Source organism: Urocitellus parryii, chromosome 10 (genome assembly GCF_045843805.1).
Source record: "Urocitellus parryii isolate mUroPar1 chromosome 10, mUroPar1.hap1, whole genome shotgun sequence".
Lineage (NCBI taxonomy): Eukaryota > Metazoa > Chordata > Mammalia > Rodentia > Sciuridae > Urocitellus > Urocitellus parryii.
This window is the reverse complement of record NC_135540.1, coordinates 27,488,821-27,515,780: the sequence shown is the minus strand read 5'-3', so window position 1 is coordinate 27,515,780 and position 26,960 is coordinate 27,488,821. Positions and strand designations below refer to the sequence as shown.

At 41.3% G+C, this 26,960-nt stretch overlaps 1 protein-coding gene across 9 annotated transcripts in view; it reads right to left on the bottom strand.

Annotated features, from left to right (window-relative positions):
* Tmem131l (transmembrane 131 like) overlaps window positions 1-26,960 on the bottom strand; it is a 166,018-nt gene that overhangs the window by 54,534 nt on the left and 84,524 nt on the right. For 5 of the 9 annotated variants that reach the window (XM_026384757.2, XM_026384760.2, XM_026384761.2 and 2 more), the window contains 9 exons: window positions 26,769-26,885; window positions 25,604-25,714; window positions 5,978-6,055; window positions 5,623-5,776; window positions 4,020-4,078; window positions 3,595-3,703; window positions 1,647-1,743; window positions 1,000-1,153; window positions 42-212 (listed from right to left, as the gene is read on the bottom strand). In XM_026384757.2, the coding sequence (XP_026240542.2) occupies window positions 42-212; window positions 1,000-1,153; window positions 1,647-1,743; window positions 3,595-3,703; window positions 4,020-4,078; window positions 5,623-5,776; window positions 5,978-6,055; window positions 25,604-25,714; window positions 26,769-26,885 (1,050 nt within the window). Of the gene's footprint in view, window positions 1-41; window positions 213-999; window positions 1,154-1,646; window positions 1,744-3,594; window positions 3,704-4,019; window positions 4,079-5,622; window positions 5,777-5,977; window positions 6,056-12,834; window positions 13,401-13,521; window positions 13,779-25,603; window positions 25,715-26,768; window positions 26,886-26,960 lie in introns of those variants that run through there. The other 4 variants (XM_026384759.2, XM_026384763.2, XM_026384766.2 and 1 more) reach the window with 4 other exon arrangements.

Genomic DNA, 26,960 nt, shown 5'->3' with positions numbered 1-26,960 from the left:
TATCAAGAAATTTATAACACACATGATGTTGTAAACAATACCTTGGTTGGTGCTGAGAAAATCTGTAGAGGTATTGCAAAAATGGCACCTATGTTTGTAGTCAAAAATACATTGGTGAATAGATTTATGCCAATGTCTTTAACAGCAAGTTTCAAAGAAAATATATTCCAACAGCCTGGAGGTAGAAATAAAGGGCCAGTGAAATTCAGAATCTAAAAAGAAAAGAAGCAAGAGAGATTACTTTTCCAAACAATGATTAGGATTAAAATAATTACAAAGTATGATGTTGAAGTTCTTCCATATTTTGGAAAAGCACAATTTGACTCAATTCATTCCAGATCAAGGACGGAAACATTTCTTACAGAAATGATAGGTTTCAAATACTGCTTAATATACCCGTATTTTAAATTTCACAAAAGTAATCTTCAAGTGATCATAAATGGCATTTTCAAAAGCCTACTATATTTTACCACAAATAAGGTATATAATTACTATACACAATCTTGTTTATAGAAATCATGTATTATAACATTTTTGAGTAATAGTTAAGAGTAAATATTCTTACAGAATATAATGATGCTCATTTTGAGATCCATGAAACAACTGTGTTTGAAAAAAAGAGAGAGATCCTAGAAGTAATTCTAAAGGTTTTTAAAGAAAAAGAGTTGCTTTAAAAATAAGTCAAAATTAATGAGTTTTTTTTGGGGGGTGGGGTACTGGGGATTGAACTCAGGGACACTCAACCACTGAGCCACATTCCCAGCCTTTTTGTATTTTACTTAGAGACAGGGGCTCACTGAGTTGCTTATCACCTCGCTTTTGCTGAAGCTGGCTTTGAACTTGTGATCCCCCTGCCTCAGCCTCCCGAGCCACTGGGATTAACGGCATACGCCACCACGCCCAGCCAAAATTAAATTTTATAGATATGAATTTCATCACATTTGACTTTGAACAAAGCTTAAAATAGGTTAACACTGGAAGAAAAACACCATTGCATACCTTTAAAATGTGCCTAGCCTCCTTGGAAACAAACACATCCTTTAACACAATGTTACGGTCAAAATGGTTGAGGTACCATATTGACCACACTCCTGATGTGTTCTCGTGACTCTCCACATGAAACTGGGCTGCAGAAGGGTCCACTCTGAAATACCTGTGAGCAGAAGACACGCACGCCATCAGCCCCAGTGCAGAGAAACACAGCACTCCAGGGAGACCCAGGTGCTCACGGGGGAGTGCCACAAGATATTATGGATGCTGCCAACCACCACAGCAATCACCTCCTGAACCATCTGTACACACCTGCAACACCTGAGGGCCAGGGCAAAGTGGCCCCACCATGACCAGGGCAGCTCATGGACAAAAGCTACCAGGACAAAAGCAGGACCCAAACTCCACTCAGAAAACACCATCTGAGCACTCCTTCCCACACACCTGGCGGCCTGGCCCAGAACCTACTTCAGACTGAATTATTTAGTTACTCTTTCCCTTTCTGCCAAGGCACCTCTCCCTGCTTAATAGCAGTGTGAACGCACAGCAAAGAAAGTCCAGGAAAAGACCCATAGGACTCACCTGAGCTATAGTTCTGAAGACCTACTGGGGAGGAAAAACCCCATATGACTTCGGGGAAAGCAGAATGAACCTACCCCTGCACCACCGGAGAGGAGAGGCATGCTTCTAGTGTTGGGGTGATTTTTGATTTCTTCACATCTTCTATCATCCCACTGCCACAGGACATAGCTGCTTTAGATATTTAAAAAAAATTTTTTTAAAGTGAAGCATAAATATTTTCTTTCATTAAATCTGAACAAAAAATAAGGTATAGTTTTTATAACTTTTTCTTAAAGGTTTTTTTTTTTAATTTTTTTTTTAGTTGTAGACAGACGCAATACTTACATTTATTTATTTTTATGTGGTGCTGAAGATTGCCTCACACAGGCTAGGCAAGCCCTCTACCACAGAGCTACAACCCCAGCCCAAGTTTTTATTTATCACTTTTTAATTCATTTTTTATCACCATTAAAATAGTGAATCTTGTATATATGGCAGCATGCTCTCTCAAATGCTCCTGTCTATCTCCACTAGCTTGTTCCAGTTATCTGGAATATGGTGTCTACCTCCCACCGCTCCCCCACTCCAAACCAATCTCTAATTTCTTCCTGATGGGAGGGGGTGGGTCATTACTTGGGGATTTCTTTTACAAAGATCTGTCTTCATCATAAATAAGAGGAAAGTCCTTAGATCTGCCAGATGACAAAAGTGAAAAATGAAGCTCATTGGTGTTGAATCTTAACTCTCCTTTTTAAAGTTATATATACGGTGCAAAAACAGAAATTCAAATACTCAAATAAAAAATGTGATTCTAATGTGAACTTTGCCCAGCCTTTGTAATTATCTTAAGAGAGCCAAATGCTGGCACTTTCTTAAGCACCGTCCAGGCATGCAGACACACTTTCAAATACCTACACGTCACATACAGCTTGCACTGTGTATCCATGGATCCATGGATGCTTTTTTTTTTTTTTAATTTGCGGTGCTGCGGATTGAACCCAGGGCTTTGTGCATGCGAGGCAAGCACTCTACCAACTAAGCTATATCCCCAGCCCCTGTGGACACTTTTCACATACTGCTTGCACTGCATATCCTTGGACACTTTCCAGTAGCTCCAGGAGTCATCTAACAGTGGGTGCCTTAGATTGTTCTGTTGTCACAAAGAACAGGTTCAGGTTTGTTTTAGTTGTAGCTATCATTTGAGATGGGGTCTTGCTGTATTGCCTAGCTTGGCCTCAGCCTATGCTCCCATCTCAGCCTCCCAAATAGCTGGTTCTATAGGTGTGCACTACCACACCAAGTCTAGGTACAATTTTGAATACTAGATGAATAGATCTGTAGAATCATTCCTAGAACTAGAATTAAGGGTTGAAGAGCACATATGTGCATTTTAAATATTTAGAGACTGTCAATTTTCCTTCCAAAACAGCCTGCATTAACTTATATTTCAGTGAAAACTTCAACATGTTTTCTTTCCTAATCATTACCAACACAGAATATTAACGACCTTTCGCTCTTCATTGATCTAAGTAATAAGCTACATCTCATTTGTTGCTTTAAATTACATTTCTTTAACAATGAATGAGGCTGGGCATGTTTTCCTATCCCTTTGAATTCCTTTACAGAACTCTTTTTAACCGTAAGAACCCAAAGACAGGACTGGGTTTATGTCACTAGACATTCTGCATCACATTCTATGCAAAAAAAAAAAAAAAAAAAAGGAGAACAAAATTGGAGCTACACAACTACACTACCTGAGAAAGTGGCCCCTCCAATAAATACATACCTCTGGATCCTACAAATCACCAAGTTAAGCTTTAAACTCAAAATCCTATACATATAGCAAAATACACGTGTCATCAACAAGAGCTTTGATGTCACCCTATCTCTTAGAAACATTAGGGCTGTGGTTTATTAAAACCAAACCCATTTGCTTTTTTCAAAACCATGCCTCAGCTATAGTTTGAGTACCTGCACAGAAAAAATTACCAAACAAACAACTAGATAACAAAAAAAAAAATCCAACATTTTTAAAATGTGTACCTTTGCAACTAAAAGAGGCGATCTTTGTAAAGTTTGTTGTAGAAGTAGGCAGCAGGACTGGTTCAAACTGAAGAGACAGAGCATCTCTCTGTGAGAAATGATGTACATCCTGTAACAACAACAAAAAGTCCACATTACTACTCTCAGCCAGAATAGTTACCCATTCCAAACCCACTCTGTTAAAATAAGTAAACAGCAGAGACTGTATACCTAGCAACTGCTCAGCGGATGTGTCTGTCACAGCAGGGAGGGGGTGCTGGCACCCACCCTCCAAATAAGGCTTCAAGTAAAAGAATGGCTTTAAAGAAGAGCAAAAGAGAGTGTGTGCAACTGTCTCCACATCTGTCCTGAAAGACCCTCATGTTCTGCAATCTGATGCACCCTTATGGTTTCAAGTTCTACTTTGTGTGAGAATTTGTAATTACCTGTATCCATAAAAGGCTGTTTCCTGAATGTAATATATACATATTTACTGCTGATTCGTCTGTTCAAAAGAATCAGAACAATGAGATTAAAACAAAGAGCCATCTCATCTCCACATCTTAATGATTAAAAACATTCCTAATAACTTTTTTTTTTTTTCAAAATGGAAATCAAAACTGGGAGCCATTTTCTTCTATGTATTCTTTTAAGTCACACAAAAAAAGATCCTTACAAAAAGGCCGGATACCATCAGCTCTTAAAATGGTATACAAGAGTCAGGAAAGAAATTCTGAATTTAGGGTCATCCTGGTCTTTTCTACATCACACTAATCACCTGGACAGCTTCAAATAAAGCTGTTTTCCTGCTGCATGGGCACCCCTGCATTTCCTTATTTAGATAACTATATTCAGAAAGAATGAAACTCCTGGCATCTTAAAACACATGTTTCCTTTTAGCCTTTACCAACGGAAAAGTTCCCCATGGGGCAGGGGCCTTCTTCACATCGATGTCCACCTGGCCATCACTACTCTGGCCAATTCTGAGGACTGGAAGTTAAATGGTGTTTGACTGACTAGACTGCCAACAGCACTGGGGTGCAGCTCAGTGACAGAGCACGCACTTAGACTGCATAAGGCCCTGGGTTCAGCCCCAGTACAAAAAAGCAAGACTGCTAATTAAAAAATATATATATATATATATGTTTTAAACTATGCTTTTGTATACGTTTGTACCATTTTAAAAAATATGAATACACATATACACTCACATACTGTCATAACCAAAGAATTATAATAAATCCCACATTATGAATTTCACGGATCATAAGATGTGTGTCTCCTACAAAAGTTCTTAGAAAGTCAAACGGATGAATAGGTTGTTTCTGATAAATAGGACACCTACATCCAGAGGTTAAATTCATAGAACCGAACACAAAAATTTTACTCTAACTTGTCAGGCATCCAAGAATAACCAGCCCTCAGCTATTAAGATACAAAACAGCATGACTTGTTAATAGAGCCGACATACACTAAAATTGGAATAAAGTGCCATCAGACTTCAAACACTGAATATTTAGACTACCAAGGCCATTTGATTTGTTTACTATCCTTAAAACATGAAAAAAAGAAAAAAAGAAAAAGCATTTACAAGGAGACTCAGAACAGTCTGCAATGGTCATTTAAGCCCCTTCCCCAAATAATATAGCCTGGTTAACAGCTGCAGGCTGAGAACCAGTTACTGTTACACTCCCTCCCCCACCCCACCCCACCCCAGGTACTAGGGATTGAATAGGGTGCTCTACCATGGAATTACAAACCCAACCTTTATTTATTTATTTATTTATTTAATTTTAAGACAGGGTTTCACTAAGTTGCCCAGGCTGGCCTTGAACTTGCAATCCTCCTGCCTTAGTCTCTTAAGTACAATCTACAAGTAAATGCTATCAAATGATAATACAAATTAATCAAAATATACTATAATGAATTTTTCCCCGCTTTGGCAAAACTGGGGATTAAACTCAGGGTCTCAAGCATGCTAAGCCAGCACACCTACAATTGACTACATCCCCAGCCCTATGATGAAAATTTTTAAAGATTTCACCTTACCTGAGGTCTCAGATTTATCTGTTGCTACATAAACAATAGAGAGATGATCTAACAAATCTTGTGTGTTTTCTTCAAATTCTTTTGAGGAATTTTCCATTGTTACAATTACGTTCATTCGTAAGTGCAAAACATCATCAGACTCCAGATAACAATTCTGTGATTAAAGGGAAGGGGGGAAAAGTGAAAACTCAAAAAATTATCTGAACTTTGCAATGTCAATTTTTTAAAAAGAAAAGCACTTAAGATCATGGCATCTTCATTTCCAAGAACAGACAGACTGTTTGGTTTTCTGTTATTCCTGTTGGTTTTTTTAAGTAGAGAGACAGGAAGAAGGAAGAAATACTAAATATTTTACCTTTAATTGCTGACACACTTTATTATGTAAACTGCATTCCAGTTGCACTTGCAAGAGGCTACTATTAGTGGTTTCTGCCTACAAAGAAAAAGGGGGGGGGAGAACTTTATAAAGGATGTAAAAAACACAATCCAGCATTAATAATATACTATTCCTCATTTATTCAGAAACCACATTCGCTCATTTAGTCACAAATATTTGAGTATCTGCTAAATACTGGGCATTATTCTATTTACCGGAAATACAACAGTGAGCAAAACAGAAAGATTAGTGCTGCCACTGGGTTTACTTTCTAAAGCAAATCACAAATTGTTTCTTGGGCAACATGAAAATTCTCAGCATGGCAATAAGCAGGTGAATATGTTCTAACTATACATAGAACGCTGTACCTTCAGCGCTTCCAATGCATGTTGAACTTTCTGTTCAATCGCTGGAGTTTAAAGTAGGTTTACACAGTAACAGTCAAATAATTGTTTTCAAGTGTGCCTTCTATCCATACCTTTAGAAGCCATGACCCTGACCCTCAAGTCAGACAAAACTATAAAAGATAATACCCACAATTAAACTAGCTATCATTTTTAATATCGGAAGTGCTATGGAGGGAAGAGACAAAACTATGAGCAAAGAATGCAGGACTTTGTCAGGTTCCAATATCTTAGGCACATGGAACAATCCCAACCTATCTGCAAGGAAATGAAAAAATCCAATCGAGGGACACAGCCATTTGGGTAGGAGGGTAGGGGCTGCAGACAAATGTGAATACCCTGGATATTAAGTGCAGCATGTGAATCTAAAGAACCTGGGCCATAAAATTTCCTCAAGTCTGAGGTCTCTGGCACCAGGACTCTAGGTGCTTGACCTGGGAACACGTCAGAGCATTGGGAAATCTCAGCTGGGTAAAACACACTCCCCAAACCCAGGCTGCCTTACACAGCGTGTGAGCATCTGTGAACTCCAGGAAGATGCATTATGAAGCCGACTCACAATCATGTAATCTGTAAGACTTACTCAAGTACATATATAGAAAAACATTTTAGGGGCTGAGGGTGTAGCTCAGTGGTAAAATGGGTGTTGAGCATTTTTTGAGTCCTTGGTTTCAATCCCCAGCTGGGGGGGGCGGGTATTACTTCAGTTGTCATTCAGACAGTTGAAGTACAGAAAAGAATAAAACACACTACATTTTCAATGTAATAAAACTATGTACAGTAAAGCCAAGCTTATCAATGGGACCAAATGTTAGTCAAAGGCACTTTTCCAAAGTTGCTAGTAACCACTAGTTTTCTTAAAGAGAATAATAAGATTTATACGGTGAACCTAAAAATCCTAAGAACTCGATTTTTAAATTTGTCTTTCTATGAAAAAATCCCTCCACCAAGGACATATACCAAAAAAGCCAGTAACTTTCTAAAAATGCTTTAACCACAGTTTCAAATGGTCTGCAAGAAGCCAACCAAAGGAGCTGCTCCTTTTGCTCTTGCCTCCTTCGGCCTCAGTGAAGAACATTAACCACTTGTCCCTCTCTGGCTCCTCTACTCCTCTCCAACCACCAGACCCTGGAGTAATTCTGGAGGCCATCCTGGCCCTCCTCTCTCTTCCTGAGGAAGCTCTCCGACAAGGCGAAGCCTCCAGCATTTATTTCTCAAACTCGGATCTTTCCGCATACCCACAGTCCAACACCCCCCAAGCAGCCACCTTGGCTGCCTCCCGCATCTTAAGACCCATATTCATCAACTGTACCATTAATCATATGGTTGTGTGAGCCAGAGACCCAACACCAACTTCACGCCACCTTCAAATCCAGTACCCAGTTAGAGTAACTGTTCCTCCTCAGAAGCCCCTGAACCCATCCATGTGTCTTCATTCTTAAATACAGACTTCCAGGGCTGGCAAACTATGCCACAGGCTAACTCCAGCTCACTTCCTGCTTCTGTAAACAAAGTTCTATTGGAACCCAGACCTGCCTCTTCCTTTCTGTACTGGCTTTTGTGCTACAATAGCACTGCCACACCTACAGCACCTTGTACCTGACCTTCTTAACACTCCTCATTATAATGTAACAAACTGGTCAAGGTCACCCTCCCCAGCAGACCACAAGCACCCAGTCTGTGCTTTTATCACAAAGTCATTAGGTACTCAACATGCAGTTAGCAAATGAACAGAACAATTGGCAAGCAGTCATAATCACAGTGGGGCTGGGCAAACTGGGAATGGGAAGAAAGTAAAAATAATTTTAAAATAGGTTATATACCAAACCTGACATTTGGTGTACTTCTGATGTGAACTATTCAAAATTTTTAAAAAATCAGCATGCTTTCAAAGTACACATTTATAATTACGATTCTTTTAAAGGAATCTGCAACTACATCTTTTCCCTTAAATGTTTGAGTAGAGAGAAATTAATAGAAGTTCAAAATTCTGATTTTGAATATGGTTAAAAGCCCTATGTCCAGTAACTTGATATGACTTAAAGCCTAATAGTTTGTCCTTTTGGTAAATTTCTACATGGATAAATTTATAATCTGACATTTTAAGCATGACAAAATTAGCTAGAAGCATGACAAAAATACACTCTATTTTCAAAATGCTTGGCACCAGAACTATTTTGGATTTTGGGCAGGGGGACTTGGAATTATTTCCATATACATTACGAGATCTCTAGGAGATGGGATCCAAGTCTAAAGACAGAATTTATTCGTTTCATATTTTATACATGGCCTAGTCATCGTTTTATTTCTATAACATTTTAAATAATTTTGCTAATGAACAAAGTTTGTGGACCCTGAACCATCGGACCTGTGATGTCAATAATGGGCTCAAAAGGTCTCAGATCTTGAAGCACCTGGGATGACAGGTTTCTAGGGCAGGGAAGCAAACCCTGGGGCTTCATTTCTTTGCTGTAGAGTACATCTCAGAATCCCACAAGGGGGAGTCCTAGCACCTCCAAACTGCCCGTGCAGCATGCTGAATTTTCTAAGAGAAATCTACAAGTTCGTGCTTTTCACAAAGAATGAAACTTTTAAAAAGAAACTATGAGCAAAACATGAGCCATCTGAAGCAACTACTCAGACTAGCATTAAGGAGCCAACTGAGCACTCAGTGAGAGCAGGACATGGCCTAATAATCCACGTGTGCCTGGGCAAATTAGGAGAGAAAAATGAACAAAACCCTAATTCTCAGTTTTTGAAACCTCCCATATTACTTTAACATCTTAGTTCATATTTTCTTAATAGTGGTCATATAAAGTATGTGAAAGTATTCCTTTTTAGAAGATGGGAGGAAATGTAGTTTGAGGAAGTGACTTATCAAAGATCCTGGGGCCAGTCAGTGGGAAAATGGGGCATGGGATGTTCCTGGTCTTTTCATGCAAAAAAGTCAGTACTTGAGCACTTTCTCCGGGTACAGGGGGTCTATACCAAATCTACTCCTCCTAGGTGCTTACAGGCCTAAGCATTCATCAACACAAAGGCACATAATTGAATATAATGCCGATAAAATGCAACAGATAAGAAAAAGAAATGCTAAAACCCTGTTCTCTTAAGGATTGTACTCCTGTGATTTTGTGGTGAAGTGGGTAGGAGTTTGGGAAACTAGTCAAGAGGAAAGAAATCATCTCCCTCCACTTGCTAAGAAACTGGTGGTCTTATAAGCACAGTGAATTTGAGGGATTGGGTGCAAAAAAAAAGAAAAAAAAGAAAGTCATTTTAAATGACTTGTATTAACAAGACGAAACTTAACAGAAGTAGACAAGAATCTGTACACTACACTAATCCAAAGAGAATGTTCAAGGCATTAGAATCATGATTTCAAGGTAACACTCACACACAAAAACCTTTCATTTAAGGAATATTATTATGAAATTTACTTAGATAAGTGCCAACCTTACAGTCCATTTTTCTTAGACACTCTTTTCTCCTTGCCAGTTCTGAATGCTACATTTTGGAGCTCTTCATCAATCTCTTATGCTACCTCTGTTTCAACAGGAACACAGATTCTGTCCCCGTCCCCCACCCACGGAGCTGTGTCCACTGGAGTCTGCACACCAAAGATCTTGTATTAAATGAGAGCTCTCAGGCCCCTTCCACATAACACTCAGACTCCACAACCAAACTCCTCATTTAGTGCTTCCTGCATGACAGACAGGCTCAGCTGAACTCTTAGCTAGCACCACACAGTTATTTGACCCCGACATGAAACAATAATTGTTTCAACCCCCACCCCTGCCCTTCCATTCTGACGTTAGCCACCGAAACAAAATGTGCCTACATTGTCAGAACGACTCACAGAAACATTCTGCAAAAACTGGGAACTGGCTGGAATGAACTTTGTAGTTTTGTTTTAAGGGAAAAAAGGATTAGTAATACGTATAACATTTTTTCTTATCCACATCATTTTAGAAAAGGCAGCAGTGGCTTTGTGGTCAACACAGATTCAAGGTCAAACCCCAGCCGTAAACCCAGGGGGACATTCTCTTCCCACCCTAAGACTAAACTTCGGCTTCTACAAAATAGACTTACTGAATTCACAGCAAAATTATGAGCATTAAGTGAGCCACATACACCAACCAACAGCCTCAAAGGGAGAGATTTTTTGTTTTTATTTGATTATTCACAAGTGATGCATTTATTTAGTCAAACTACAATAAACAAACGTGGGAAGCATTGTTTCCCACATTAAAGTTGTTAGAAGGAAACTCCTCTTCCTCACTCCTTTGGTTTCTAAGAGAAGGGATTTTTTTCCCCCCTGCAACACTTCAATTTCGTTTTGTGTGATTTCACAATTGATTCAGGACCCAAGAAAAAAGGGTCATTTAAGGCACGCTGCCTCCCATCCCCTGAAAGTGCTAGAAACCCTGACAGACCAAAAGCAATCTGAGAACCAGTTAACCCTTTAGATAATAGGACTTTGGTGCAACCGAGTAGAGCTGACCCGAATCGCACAACACCTTGGTTTTTATGCTTGGGAAAATAACTTATTTTTTAATGACTACGACCTGGGCTGGCAGGTTCAGAACAGCTGTGAGGGACCTTGGTAGGTCATGCAGCGATCTTGGATCTGTCCAAAGGCACGTAGCTATTTTTATACAACTGGATGCTGCTGGCCCAGAAGCAAATGGCAAGTAGATCCTGCAGGTCGGGCTCAGGCCCTGAAACAGGGCCCTGGCTCAGCAAAAGGTCAAGCTTTATAATGGAGGCTGCTAAAGCTTGACTTTCACCAACATGGGCACAGTGTGTACTTCAACTGGTGTGGCCAAGGCAAGAATGAGGCTAGCCAAGGTACTGTGGAAGCAAACACTAAAATTAAACATAAAAGTACCATTAATTTAGCAACTGCACTTCTAGTTATTTACTCAAAAGTGGTCACAGGGCCTCAAGAAGATATCTGTACACTCATCTTCATAGTAGCATTGTCCACAAGAGCCAAAAAGTGAAATGAACCCAGATGTCCATCCATGAATGGATGAATAAAGAAAACAGGATGTACATACTATGGAATAGTCTGCAGTCTTCAAGAGGAATGAAATTTTGATGCATGCTATTAACACAGACAAATCCTGAAAACACTGTGCTAAGTGAAACAAGCCAGAAACATGACAAACACTACATGATCCCCTTTATACGAAGGACCCAGTGTTTAAAGACAGAAGGTAGATTACTACTTTCCAAGGGCTGGCAGACAGGGAATGAGTCGTTAGTGTTTATTGGTGTGCAGCCACAGTTGTGCAAGACAAAAGTGCTCTGGAGATGGATGGGGCAATGCCTGTACAATAGGAACACACTTAACACTCAAGATAAAATTGGTTAAAATGCTAAATTTTACCACAGAGGAAAGAGGGACGGGAACAAGTAAAAGCTGAAGGAGAACAGGAAACCTTGAAGGCCAGGTGAAACAGACCAAAAAAAACAAATGGAGACACCCTGCGCTCCACACGAGAAGGTATTTAAAATGGGGACGCTAAATCTTTCTCCTTATGGGAGCCTTAAAAATGTACTAATAAAGGAAGACAGGAAAGACATCAGCAGACGAGAAGTGTCCCTTCCAACAGAACTAGGATCCAGTCCCAGGAACCACGGAGAAGGTCCCCACTTTTAAGTCCCCCCTTGTGTTATGGTTTGCATCTTAAATGTTCCTGAGAGGCCTGGAGCGGAAGGCCTGACCCAGCCCCCCGCACTCCCGAGAGGTCGAAGGTCCTCTAGGAGCAGGGTCATGGCCCTGCCAGCCCCTCCTCTCTGTTCCCCACATGCTTCCCGGGACTTGCACACAGGCCAAGGCAATGAACCCAGCAACCCCTTCTATTTGGTCTCCCTCCTCCGATCCTCCCTCCTTCTGTCGGTCACAGTGGCAGAAAGCTGATGGACACACAGGGAGAGTGGGTGGCGAGCTGGACCTTCCCAGCCCGAGGCAGGCTCCTGACAGGGGACAGCCACAGGAGGCGCAGCCGCTGGGGCAGATGAGGTGGGACAGGATCACTGCTTGGGCTCTGAGGAAACACACTCGGGAGCTGCTGGGATCGGGTCAAGACAGAGAAACCAGCAGAAAGGAAACGCGTTCAAGGAAAACCCAGCAGGGCCAGGCCGACTGAGCCAGGCCGTCGCAGAGTCGCTCTGACAGGGGACTATCTCCTGGGTGAGACTGCCCAGTGCAGCAGAGAAAACAGGGACTTGCTGGAACAATGGATGTCCCCAGTGGTCCCAGAATGCACTGATTTGATCTCTCACCTGGAAGAACTCGTCCCTCCCCCGCAAAAAAAAAAAAAAACTAAAGAAACATAAAGGGAAAAAAAAATCTATCACGATGTAAAGAATCCACTAAGGAACCCAGAAGGACAAGGACCGATGTGAGAAGCTGATGAAACTGACCCTCAACTGAACCTTCCTTAGAGAGGGGGACAGGAGAGGACCAGCACTTCCTGAAGTCCCAAGCCATCTTGAGAGCAGAAGGCCACAGTCAACCCTGTGGCAGACAGCTGTGCACAGGGCCAAGCTCTTTCCCCGATGGCCCGTAAGGACACGAGCTTCCCAGGCACCCACACGCCCTCCAGGATCTGCTGAAAAGACTTCCCCGAGATGGAGGTCCCAGGCCTCGGGAGTCCACGTGAGAGGCGATGGCAGCCGCGCTGTGCTCCGGCATCGACTTCTCGGCCCAGGCCTTCCAGAGGCCCCGTCCCTCAGCACAGCACAGACACCCTCCAGCCTGAGAGTGCAGAAACAGGGCTCCAGGAAGAAGCAGACCCACACACGCAGAGAACAAAGGAAGACCCAGGAACCCGGCTGCCTCCGGTGCACATCTCTAAAGCTCTCGGGGAAGGCCAGTGTCTTGGTGCCACTTCCTGAAAGAGGAGGAAAATCTGTACAGGTGGCTCCCCAACCCCAAAGCACCCAGAGAGCCCCCTGGCTAATGGGGACCTCTCCCCGTCAAGTGTTAGGAGCTAAGGTCCCAGACTCTCAACAGGCAGTACCAACGGACGCCCACGCCGGCCTATCCTGTCTCCTTCCCTCCTTCACAAGCATGAAACGCTGGCAACAATTTTTGCTTAGAATTAGCACCTGGAGAGCTGAGGCAGATTTCAGGTCGACACTCTGATACTCCAGGGTGTCTTCTTTAGATTCTAGAATCAAGTGAGGCTCAGGAGTCTTACTACTGAACTACTAGAACTGCTGGAACCCGGAGGAAACCACACGCATTCTAGTGAGAGTGAGCCAGCATGCAGCTTGCTGAAGGCACCACCCCAGCTGCCCCCAGGTGAGGAGACCTCTGGAGCTACAACAAAGAAAACAAGACAGGACAACAACATCAGCGGAATGCTAACACCCGCCAGGATAATTTGATATGGGTCTACCGCCCTGAACTTTCATGCCTTGCCAGGGGAACTGAATCTGAATTTTAAATAACTCCTGAGAGTTTCATAATAGGAAAGGGTTTATATTCAAAAACTTTTCCTGAAGTTGTGATGAATGCGTTTAGCTATGTGCCGAGCATTAGTTCCAAGCTCTTTATATGAATTCATTCATTCACTAGCTGCAGCAACCCTCTCCGCAAGTGCTATTATTATCTATCTTATGGATAAACTGAAATACAAGGAGGCGAGGTAACTGGGCCAAGGTCACTCAGCTCCAAGATTATTCCTCAGGTGTCAGGTTTGGGATTCGTCTTCTCATTCACGACCTCTCTGCCTCCCTGTGATGGGCCATCTCTACCAGGCTGGTGATTTTCACTGCAGTATCTTAACTTTGTGACTTGATCCCACCATGAAATCTCTGGTGAGCTGTATTGGATGGATCATAGCTGACATTATGATGGGAAACAGACACGGAAGTGAATGGCCTTGTAGCAGATTATGACTGAATTGATCTAATCCATTTCAGAGCTTTCTGGGCCTCCTTTGCCCCTGGAGGCAAGGGGTTTCCTACTTAGTGGGCTACAGACAAGGCCCCCCGGCTGCAGGAAGGGAGCTGGGGGCTGCGGGAGGAGGAGCTTTCCTTCCTGCTTCTCTCTACACCCTGGATAAGGGTTTCTCCTTCAGACCCAAGCCTCCTTCCAGTGGAGCGCAAGGTGTGACCTCGGGGGACAGAGAGGTAGTAACCACTGGGCCTTACCTCAGCTGACACAGGAGAACATAGTTTATATCAGTAACATAAAGGTGGTTTTAGTTCTCTAACTGCTGATCTTTACAATATCCACTGATTCAAAATTTGGTCTTCCTTCTATACCAGGAAGAGAAGTATTGATTGGGCATCTTTAAGTCTTCTAACAGAAGATGCTAGAATATTCTAATATAATGAATGTTTGCAAGAAGTCAATGGGAGATATGCGTCTCATAATTTCAGTTTTAATGTTTCCTTTAAAAGGTTAATTTATTCAATTATCAACTTGCTAATGAATTCAATTATCATTCAATTATCAATCAATTTAATACATTATATTGTCAGAATCTGCCAGTTAGCGGGAAAATAAATATTGCTTAAAGAATGATGCCTGTTAGCACTTACAGACTAGTAAAGGAAACATACACAAAAAAATAAGAGCTGTTGGTTTTATGCACAACTCGCCCTTATCTAAAATGCTTGATACTAAGAGTGTTTTGAATTTCAGGGTTTTTTTTTTTCAGATTTTGGAATATTTGCATATACGCAACATGATATATTGGAAATGGGACCCAAGTTTAAACACAAAATGGATTTATGCTTCAAGTACACTTTATACACACAGCCTGAAGGTAATCTGATGTAACATTTGTAGTGTCACTGAATTTGTAACTGCAACCTATCACAGGCAGTCAGGTATGAAAATTTCTAAACACAGGCACCATGGCAGCATCCCAAACATTTCAGATTATAGATTTTTGGATAAAAGATATTCAACCTGTACTTGCTACAACAGGGCTCTCTCAAGGTTTTCAGTAAGTAGCCATCAATTCTCCCCAAGAGGCCATTGAGTTAAAAGAGGGACCAGGAAACCGGGTGACATTGTAAAAAGAAAATTGATTTTGAAGAAGTAAAAAGGAGAAAGATGGGGAGTGAAGACATTTCGCATACTAAAACAAACATGGAGGAGGAGGGAAGAAGAGCACCCACAGCCACACAGCCGGCGTTCCTCTCTTTCGAGAGCCTACGCCAGCCACACTATCTTCCTTCCACCAACCCACCCCACTCTCTTGGCTTTCTTCTCCCCAAGTTCTCATTCCATAGAACATTCCCATTTGAGGTTGTAATGGGAAAAAGACTTTAAACACTTAAGCAAAGTCTCTCTCTTTTTTTTTTTTTAAGAGCTAGATTCAGAGGCAGGTTGACAGGGGAAATTAAGTAATAGTATATATTCACCAAAATATAGTAATGATTTTCCAGAGTTTGACAGCCTGTCATTTTCATGGAAAGAAGATCACGTGACTTCTTATTCGATACATTATGATGCCCCGCATCTGTGGGGACTCTCAGCTATCACACCTTCATTCTATGGAACGGCGTGCTGCCAGACACTGAGGCAAAGAGCACAGTTACAGAGCCCCTAACCTTTCCCTGGGCTCTATTTTCCATCTCCAAACCCTATACTGAACTTCTGCCATTTATCTGTTAGGGAGAAATGTGCCCCTTCCCACTTCTCCTCTGTCAAATGGTCACTGGAAGAGTTCCGTGCGCTCCTCCTGATCTTACTGCCTGCCTTCCTGATTGCCACGTTTTATTGACAAATCAGCACCTGTGAAGGCAAGTTGCAGATAACGACTCAGGCCACCCTCCCCACAAACCTGGCAGGCTCCGGGTTCCAGCAGGCCCTGCCTACACTTGTCCCTGGCAGGCATTAAGGGTTTGACATCACCCCCCAAAAGCAAAGGCCATGCCAGTTTCAAAGGTTAGGGACTCCTGGTCTGAAACGTACTGGGTATCACACAGAATATCCAGAGATAATCTCTCCTTTACACAATCCAGTAACATGATCCCAAGGTGGGGGACAGAATCCCTCATCCACACAAGTCAGAAACTTCAAAAAGGAGATCACAAAACATTAATCATGGTGACTTTTGCCTAATGTGACTGTGGTCTTGGGTTTATTAAAAAAAAAAAAAAAAAAAAAAAAAACATGTATTAATCATACACGTCATGGGGTTCAGTGTGGTGTTCCCACAAAAGCAAACCGCATGTGTTCAACCCAACCACCCTTCTGCTTTTCCATTCTCCCCTAATTTTCATTTCTCTGGGTTTTCCTTTTTATTTTATAGTCTCATAATTTCTTATAATCTTGAAAAGATAAACTCTTTTAGCAATTCAATAATATGATACCATGCCCCCCACACACACAAAACTACCTTTATTTTATAGAACTGTGTGTCAGACATTTCCCACTAACTTTAAAATTTCTCTAGGTTTCCCACATTGTCTTATAAGTGCATTCTAAACAATAACGATGATTTCAATAAAGATAATTCACATTTTTTTAATCTCTCAGGCACACTTTGGCTCGTGAACCTATATGCCAGATTCTGAGACAATGGCCATTTCAAATATTCTCTTTGGCTCAAATAAACCAAATCTCAGTAGCATAGATCCAACAAAGCACTGAAGAAAATACTAAAAAGTAAGTTTTGCTTTCTCATGAGCTAAACACAACTATAGCCCACCATGTGTTTACAGGACAACTCTATTTTGTGTACTACCCACTCGTCAGACCTCTCCCTGAGGGAACCATAATTGTACGTTGGAAGAACTACTTAATATTCTGCCATGTTGATAACTCAAATTGATCAAATCCTTTTTCTAATGCTAGGCCTTCAAGATGGCTCTGCAATTTTACCATAATGAAAATGCTACAAAGAACATTTTACTTGCATTTACCTTTTTGGACCATGAATGACTACGTCAATGGATATGAAAATCATTAGGATACTTGGGGAAAATGTAAAAGCTCTCAGAGCTGGAACCGCCAATCTTGGCTCTGCTCTTGACCTCTACTTCCCAGTAACTTAAACTCTAAGTCCATTCTACAATTTCTAATCTAAGAATTATGCCACCTGCCCCGGTAGTAAATCTGCTGAAGGTCAAACCGGTTGATGTGGGGAAAAGGTGAAGTTCTACAAATCTCAGAGGTTACAACCGGGTAGATGAGCTATTTGGGAATCTCAACTCAGATTCCCGTGGACTCATCTTATCTATTTAAAACTCCTGGGACCTTCATGTACTAAACTCAGAGCTGATAGGAAGGTTGTAAAAATGAAAAAGAAGCAGGCCTTGACTCAGAGAACCTGCTGGAAAAGCAGGAGAGGGCACCAGCACCCAGTGCCACAGCAGGGTGTGAAGCCAGGGCCACGAAGGCCGGGCGCAGGCCTGCCTGGGGACATGGGAAGGATCCAGAGGAGCTGGTGGCCGAACTGGGTCTTGAAGGATGGAACCAGGAGGAGACTCACCGTGAGCTAAAAGCTCATGAGGGTGAGTCTGAAAAAAAAGAGGGTGGCAATGTCCTGGGAAGGACAAAACCTTTGATGCTGGAGGCCAGAAGAAAAGGGCAGAGCTCTGAGACAGCAGAGAAGCTGGACCCAGATTCTGAAGGGCCTCGCATGCTCAGCTGAGGAGCCTGGATTTTCATCCTGAAAGCAAGAGGGGATCCAGCTAATCCCATGACCAGGAAAATAATGACCAGCTGTGTTTAACAAGACAGTAGCAACAGCAAATGACACGTGGACCGGAACAGATAAAGCATGAGAGGGAGAATAACCCAGGTGACAAGTGAGGACAAGACGCAGCAAAAGCAAAGAAACTGCTGATTCTCATTCAGACCCACTGGAGCATCCACTAGGAATTCTCCCTTTATGGAGGTTAAAACAATGAATCAGAAAGATCCAGGAAAAGGGTTTAAAAAGAAAAAAGCAACCATCTTAGTCCATGTGGGCTGCTATAACAAAATACCCCAGACTGGGTAATTTTTGTGTAGGGGGTGGCAAGCGGGGAGCAGGGAAGAACAGGTACGGGGATTTAGCCCAGGGATGCTCCACCACTGAACTACACCCCCAGCCCAAGCGATTGGTTGACTTTTATTTACATTTTGAGACAGGGTCTTGCTAAGTTTCCCAGGCTGGCCTTGAACATGTGATCCTCCTGCCTCAGGTTACTGAGCTACTGGGTTTAAACATGTGTGCTACCACACCTGGCTAGACTGGGGAATTTATTAATAACAGAACTTTATCATTCATGGTATTGGAGGCCGGGAAGTTCAAGATCAAGATCAAGTGACAAGAATTTCAGTGTCTCTGGGGGGTGGGGGCTATTCCTCACAGATGGCAGCTCCTATGTGTCAAAAAGGTGTGAGGAGCAAGCTCCCTCAGGTCTCCTTCATTAGGACAGTAATCCCATCAGGTTAGCTCTGTCCTCCTGGATCTAATCCCTCCCAAAGGCACAACTTCTTCACCACCTGCTCCGACACTCAGACCCACGTCCTCCCAATCCCAGGGTCACATCTATGACAATCAGTGAAAACGCACACCCTCTCCTCTCCACAGAACCCAGTGGTTCCTATTTTTTTAAAAATGGGGCCAGCAAGACCATAGACAAGTCACACATACACTCTTGTTTTCAGAAGAGAGTAAGACATTAAATTCAACAGAATTTAGCAGGAAAAAAAATTAGATATGAATGGGTTAAAATATAGAAACGAGAGGGACCAAAAGGAGCCCGTAATGCAAAACAAAATTGCATATTCTTAGTCATTATTCACTGACACCCTAGTTCAGCTTATAAGAGGGACAATTTTTTTTTTTTGTTATTCTGAAAAAAAATTGGGACATTAAATTTAGGATTCATACTAAGAAAGCAGAATTCATCACAATCTATATGATATCATAAACATTTAAAATGTTTTTTCCTTTCTAATAAGGTAAAAGGAACTTAGTTCACTTGACCATTTCTCTATATATGCTCTTTCAGAAAAGGAGAACAAAAGACAGGACATCCTCTTCAGAATGCATTAGGAAAGCCACACTCTGTGACTTCATTTCAGCTCCACAACGGGGGTTGGCAGGCTCACTTGACACTTCCAGCAGCAGGCAGTGCGGCCTGGCGGAAGGAACACAGGCCCAACTCACACAGACTCAGGTATGAAATTAGCAATGAACTTTTCCTCCAGTCTGTATCCCTGAAAAAACACCCATAATGATTTCTAGGCATTTTTTTATTTATTTATTTTTTTTTTTAATGATGTGATTCTAGGCATTTTTAAACCTGATTTTTGCCATAGATCTCTAACTCTTTTAACAGGTTAAGAAATACGAGAACTCGTTGGGCAGGTCCTGAGTATCCACAGGAGGTAGTTTGTAGCAAGTTGCAAGGGTAATAGAGCCAAGGTGTTCTGATTACATAAAATTTCCAGTTATAACCTTAGGAAACAATTTTAAGGCAGTATAATGAATGGGCTATAGTAATCCCACATTATCTGAGAAACCCAATATGGCCCCACTGTCTTTGGTATGGACATAAATTTTATGCTCATGAAACTGAACCTGGAAGTTAGAGATCACCCCCCCCTCCCCCGGCGACTTATTTATTCTAACGATCTCTCTAAAGCCTCCATGAAATTATGTATATTCCATGCTTTATAACTGATTTGATAAGAACTGTCTGTCCCTTGATATATAAGAACTTCTATTTGTTCATGCCAATGCATATTAACTGAGCACCCACCAAGTGCCAGTCAGAGATCAAAACAAAACCCCTGCACTAAGAAGCTGATATTCAAGTGCAGGCCAGGCAATAAACAGCCTTCCTCTGAGCACTTAGGTTCCAGGCACTGGTCTCAGGTCCCAACCACTCATCACCTGTTTCATAACCAAACCCTGCTTCCGCCTCCTTAGGCTTAGCGCACATACATCACAACTCTGCACTAAGGTATGCACCTGCTTTCTATTTTTTATTTCATTTCCTCTGATGGGACACTGCTGGGTTTGCAGGAGCAAAACTTCTGATACCTTCGGTGATTATTCTGACAACACAAGCTGCTTTCATGTTTTCAAACAGCTCATAACCATCTTAAAGAGGCCTTTTGAATTATGCATCTTTAATATACCGCACGCATCAAGCACATCTGCCATTTTCTCATCCATGCTCACAGTGTTATGAAATATTCCTGCTGTGTGTGCGTCTCTGATCTGTATTTGACAGATGGAAGAGTCAAACAACACCTGCAAATTTTGGAGGCTTTACTGTTTCAAACTCTGTTCAGGGATACTTTTTATTCTTCTGACTATATTTAAGTCAGATTATTTTAAAATTTTTAATACTCAATGAATACACTAAAATCTTACTCAGTTTAGAACTAAACGCAAGGCAGACCTGAACACATAACCATCCTGCACTTTTTACCTATGTACCATAAAAACAAAACAAACACACACAAAAAAACAAACTTACATAACCCCACTGTTTCACTACAAATACTTTCAAATTACTATGACCTTCTTACTCTGTTTTTTCATGACTCAACTGACAAACACATAAAACAATTTTATTTCTTCCCTCAACTTCAAACTTTATTCCTCAACAAAATAAAGTTGTTTCTCTTCATGTGGACCTAAGGAGGCACTCAAAATAAAGACTTCCCCCTCTCAAGGGAACTTAACCTTACTGCCACGTTAAACAGCAAGAAACACTAGGAAGTATGCAACTTAGATGCAAAAAATATTATAGTTAGGATTTTTTTTAAGAAGGTCATCATTATTAAGTTTAAATCTTATAGGTTTATGTTTTTAGGGACAAGAAAGCTTAAAAGACTTAAAATTTATGTTTTCTCTGTCATAATTAAAATGCAAGAAATTGAGATAATTACTTTCTAAGAGACATTTTTAAATTTTTCAAATATTAGTTTCTAATTTTTAAATGCTAGCTTCTAACAAAAGATTGGTCCAAAAAGTTGAGTTTTATCTTGAAATTCAGAAATGTAGTCTACACTGTAACATCACAGGAGCATGCCCTATCATTTATTGGCATACTTAAGAAATAGTGTTCAGTAAGGATTTGTTGACTGAAGGATGATGTACAGCCACGTCCCCTAGAGTCAGCCTTAGAAAACGACTGAACCCATAAATCCTGGCATCATGAAAAATGAAGGACAAAATCGACAGCTAGGAATGGAGCAAAGGATGACAGGGGCCAATAATGGTCACCAAGAAAATTCATGGAGGGGAAGAATGCTCTTATTCAAAAATGGTGCCATGACTATTGGTATTGATGTGCAAAACAATGAATATGGATCCTAAGAGGGTCACAACCCTAAATATAAACTATAAAGCTCTTACAGGAAAACACAGGAATAAATCTTCATAACCTTAGGTTTTCTAGATATGATACTAAAAATACAAGTAACCAAAGAAGAAAAACAGACAAACTGAACTTCATCAAAATTTAAGCCTTTTGTCCTTCAACGGATACCATCAAGAAAATGAAAACACAACCTACAAAATGGGAGAAAATATTTGAATATCATGTATTTGATAAAGGTCCAATATCCAGGATAAAAAACTCTTACTTCTTAACAATAGAAAACACAATTTAAAAATGGGCAAAGGATATGAACAAATACCCCAAAGAAGATGTGTAAATGGTCAAAGAACACATGAAAAAGGTCAATGTCATTAGCCACTGGGAATGCTAATCTAACCCACATGAGCCACCAGCTTCATGCTCACCAGAATGTCTATTAAAAAAATGTTTAAAAAAAGAAAAAAAACTGTGCTGGGGATGCACCTCTGTGGTAGAGGGCTTAGCTAATGTGTGTGAAGCCCTAGGTTCAATTCTTAGCACAGCAACAAAAACAGAAGATAAAAAGTGCTGGCAAAGTTGTAGAAAAACCGAAAACCTCACACGTTGCTGGTGGGATGTAAATGATGTACACATTTCAGAAAACGGTTTGATAGTTCCTAAAAATGCACAACCCAGCAAAATTCCACTGCTAAGAATACGCCCAAGAGAATAAAAAAGACATGTCCAGATGAATTTACAAATAAAAGTTCAAAGCAACATTATTTGGAATAGCCCCAAAGTAGAAAGCAACCAAGTGTCCACCAGATGATGAATGGTTAAACAAAATACGTATGTCTATACAATAATAATATTTGGCAACAAAAAGGATGAAAAGCATGGATGAAAGCTAATCCCAAAAGATCACACATTTCCTTTATATGAAATGTCCAGAACAGACAAATTCACAAAGACAAAAAAAAATAAATTAGTGGTTGCCAGGGACTGAGGCAATGAAAATGTTCTAAAGTTCGACAGTGGCGATAATTGCACAACTCTGCAAATATACTGAAAAACCACTCGTAGTCTTTAAATGGGTGGATTTTATGGTGTGTGAATTATACCTCAATAAGGTTGTTAAAAATAAAATGCAAAAAAGAAATGAAGAGTTTGGTACAAGTTAAATTTCCCTATCTAACAAGCTTTGGACCAGATGTGTTTTGGATTAGGGCTCTTTCCAGATTTTGGAATATTCTCATATCCATGATAAGATGTCTTGGGGACCAGATCCAAGTCTAAACACAGAATTCATTTATGTTTCATATATACCTTACATAATTCCATACAATATTTTTAGTGTACATGAGTTTTGTGGACTTTTCCACTGTAGCCTCAGGCTGGCACTCAAAAAATACAGATTTCGAAGCACGCTGGATTTGAGATTTTTTGTTTAGGGATGCTCAACCTGCATTTGCTAAAGCAGAAACACAGATTAAAAAAAGCTAAGTCATCAGCCAGCAAGGCAGGCCACAGGGCAGGGAGCAAACGAAAGCTGTTCCCCTGCAGATAACCACAGAGTGACCTTGGAGCCAACGCCTACTGGGTGAGGCCCAGGGGAGCCCAAGGCGGAATCAGATGGCCCAGGAGTGAAGCAAAGAGCAGTAATCACATCATGTGGGCATGTGATTACCGAAGGGAGATAAGTCTTCTCAGGGGAAGGAACACAGTTCTAGGACACCTTGACAAAGCACTTGTGCTGTAAGAGGGCACAAGTCCCTGAAAACCTCAAGCCTGAGCTGAAAAAGGGACGATGAAATCAGGGTAAAGTTGGAGAAAAGGAGGGAGGGGACTTGAGGAACCCACAGATTCAAAGGCCGGTGGCAGAAGGGCAACTCACGTGCAGCAGAGGATGGCTAGTGAGATGTAAGGTAAGAAGCAAGGGACTGGTGTGCAACCAGGCTGAAGGGACAGCAGCCAGGGCCTGCAGGTGGCTCCAGTGGTAGAGCCTACGCCTATGCGTGCACCAGGGCCCTGGGTGCAAGACCCCACTACGGGTAGGGCCTTGCAAGAAGCAGCCAGCCCCCCACCTCCCCCCCACACACATGCTTTAGAGCCACAGGAAGACCTACAGAAATGCACTTTAGGGACAGACACAGGATAGAGCCAAAGAAGACACTGGCAGAGCAGATAAGGGGCCTTTACGGTTGGCCAGGAAAAGGCAGGGGACACCACAGGAAGCAAACAATCCGCCAGGTAGAGTAGATCAGGGGCAAGCTGCTCCTTGAGTCCTGCAGGGTCAGCTTCCCTTCCCCCTCCATTCCACATACTCTTCAATTAACCCCCACTAAGGTAATCTGTACACTGGTCTCCACTTCAATACTTAAGGCACCACTAATAGGGCATCCGGCACTCAAAAATCCAAATAACTGTCCATCACCAGAGAAACCTGGTCATTCTTAGCTACCCCCTATGCTGAAGAACAGCCCCAAGACAGGGCTAAAACTGTTCACTTGCTGAAGCTTACGCAGCCATCATATTCAGATTCGACTTACTCTAGCCCTTTCCAACCCCTTTTCTAAAAACACCAGTCAAATCACATTATAATGTAGAATGCTTATAATCTTTCAATACATCCCCCACTGACTTTAGGACTTAACCAAATCCAAATCTGTAAATTAAAAGAATTATGCCATAAGCCAAGTGCAGTGGCATGTGCCTGGAGCCCTAGCTACTCACAAGGCTAAGGAAGGGGATTCTCTCGAGTCCAGGAGTTTGAGGCAGCCTACTAGTAAGACTCCATCTCAAAACAAGGGGGAAAGAAAAAAAAATTTTGTTTAAGATCATGGAAGGATGGTATTAATATTAAAATAAGATTAAAAATCCCCATCAATCATCTGTTTGGTTATGAAGCTCCCAGACACACAAAAAACATTACAGGTGACTTAACTATGTTAGCCTCCACCACTACAATGTAAGCTCCCAAAGCCTAGCACACTGCAGAGACTCAATAAAACTGGTGAATGACTAAAAGCCTCAGATACTGGCATTACTCACAATAATTTCTGAGCAATGCTTTTTATTTGCCAATCAGAAAGAAAGGGTAGGTAAGGTTCATAATATATTAGTTCCAAAGGTGTTTTTTTTTTCAATTTCAAATGTTACACATTTTTACAAGGAAATATAGTCAAAGAAAAACAGTGTCTAGTACTATAAGCTACCAGTGAAATACACAGTAAAAGAATTTTAAGTTTTCATTAAGTGCCTACTAAAATATCAAAACTGTTTCTTTCCACTCAGCCACATCCAGGCAGGCCTAATGCAGCAAGACAGTCTGCAGGCACGTCATTCCTGCTGACCCTGGTGGCTGTCTTCCTGAAAAGCAACCAGCAAGATTTAACAAGCTCTATAAAACAGTTCATAGTCCAACTACAGAATCGCTCTTCTTTATGAAATATGCTCCAAGGAAACAGATGATCCAAAAGGGAAATAAAGAAACTTAGGTACATGGCTTAATGGTAATAATTATGAAAACTGGAAACCTTTCAAATGGCCATCAACATTATTAAGCAAACTGCAGAATCTCAACCCAGTCATGAAAGAGAGTAGGTAGGGCTGGGGATGGAGCTCACGGTAGAGCATTTGTCTAGCATGTGCAAGGACCTCGGTTTAATCCCCAAGGTTCAAAAAAGAAGAAAAAAAAAAGTGGTAGCATAGTATGTGGATTCTTTCCACTGACACTTTACCTATATATACATTATTTCCATATTTAAGGACCATTCAAAAAGCAGAAAATAGTAAAAACCTGAATCTGATTATGTAAAAAACATATATATACACACACACATACTCTGGCTGTCAAAGACTTATAAGTGGAGAAGGCTACAAAGCTTGTTCAAAGTTAATCTTTTAAAATGACCTGTGTTTGTGAAAGCTGAATGCTCTGGACCTGTGGCAGCAGAAAGTACGCATTTGGTAGCTGCTCTGCAGACCCTTCAGTAGAGATTCTGCGAGTGCCAATTCCAGAAACCTGCAGAAAGAGAGAGAGAGAAGCCCTCCTTTGTTACACTTGAAAAACACACTGGTCATAATGCTAAAATACCTCCTCCTCAAAGGAAATCTATATTCATCACCATGGTCTTTATATTTATCTACAAAAAAAAAAAAAAAAGAGCAGGGCACACCTGTAATCCCAGCAATTCAGAGGCTGAGGCAGGAGGATCACAAGTTCAAAGCCAGCCTCAGCAACTCAGCCAGGCCCTCAGCAACTTAGTGAGACCCTGTCTCCAAAAATAAATAAATAAAAAAGGGCTGGGGATGTGGCTCAGGGGTTAAGTGCCCCTGGGTTCAATCCCTAATACCTCTACCCAAAACAAAACCCCACAAAACACAATGAATGTTGTATTTAATGTTATGTTTAAATTGATTGTTCCTCCTTATAAGAAAGTCTTTTTAGAAGTAGACAACTCTTTTGATGTGCTATCACATGTTCCATAGAAATGATAAGAACCACTTAGGTTACCTGAAGCCACAACCTGTTAAAGATGTCACAGGTACTATACTAGAGGTGAAAATTCCTCACCATGCCTATGAACAGCCACAGGACTCTTCATGCACCCTTCCTAGTACCTTGGTGTGAATAGTGGTGTGAACATCGTGCTCAGTGGGAAAGAATCTGCAAGTACACACAAAGGTCTCCCAACTTGTAATATCCTGAAGCCAAGGACGAGACCTTGGCAAAGCCACCAGGCAAAGCCACCAGAGTCACCCTCAGAGGTCCCTCCCTCTGACCTGCTGGTGCAATGAGAGCCTGAAGTATTTTATACAGAAAACTAGGTATAGTAGATTTCATCCATGCCCTTCAAAGATCCACAGAGGGTTCCAGCTCTGTGGCTGTCCTAAGGACAGTCAACCATGGCAAGCAAGGCAAGAAGGTGGAAGCTGATGAACTTAACATCACTAATACACTTGTATTTTGATGACATAAATCAGGTGGCAAAGTTTCCAAAAGCCTCTTGGAAAATATCCATATCACTCTAGTTAAGTCAACAACCAAATTATGGGGCAAAGGAAAAGTTACTTACATGATAGGAAAGGACTCCGTATGAAGAGGTATTAATAAATAAAGAACTTTCGATGCTTCCTTCTTCAGTAGGTAAGAAAATAATTCTGAAGGAAGTTTTCCCCATCGCTGGAATTACCTGAAAGAAAGGCACCCACCCTAATTAGCCATTCGGAATGATCTTGTGTGATAACTTATCTTTCACAGGCTTTTG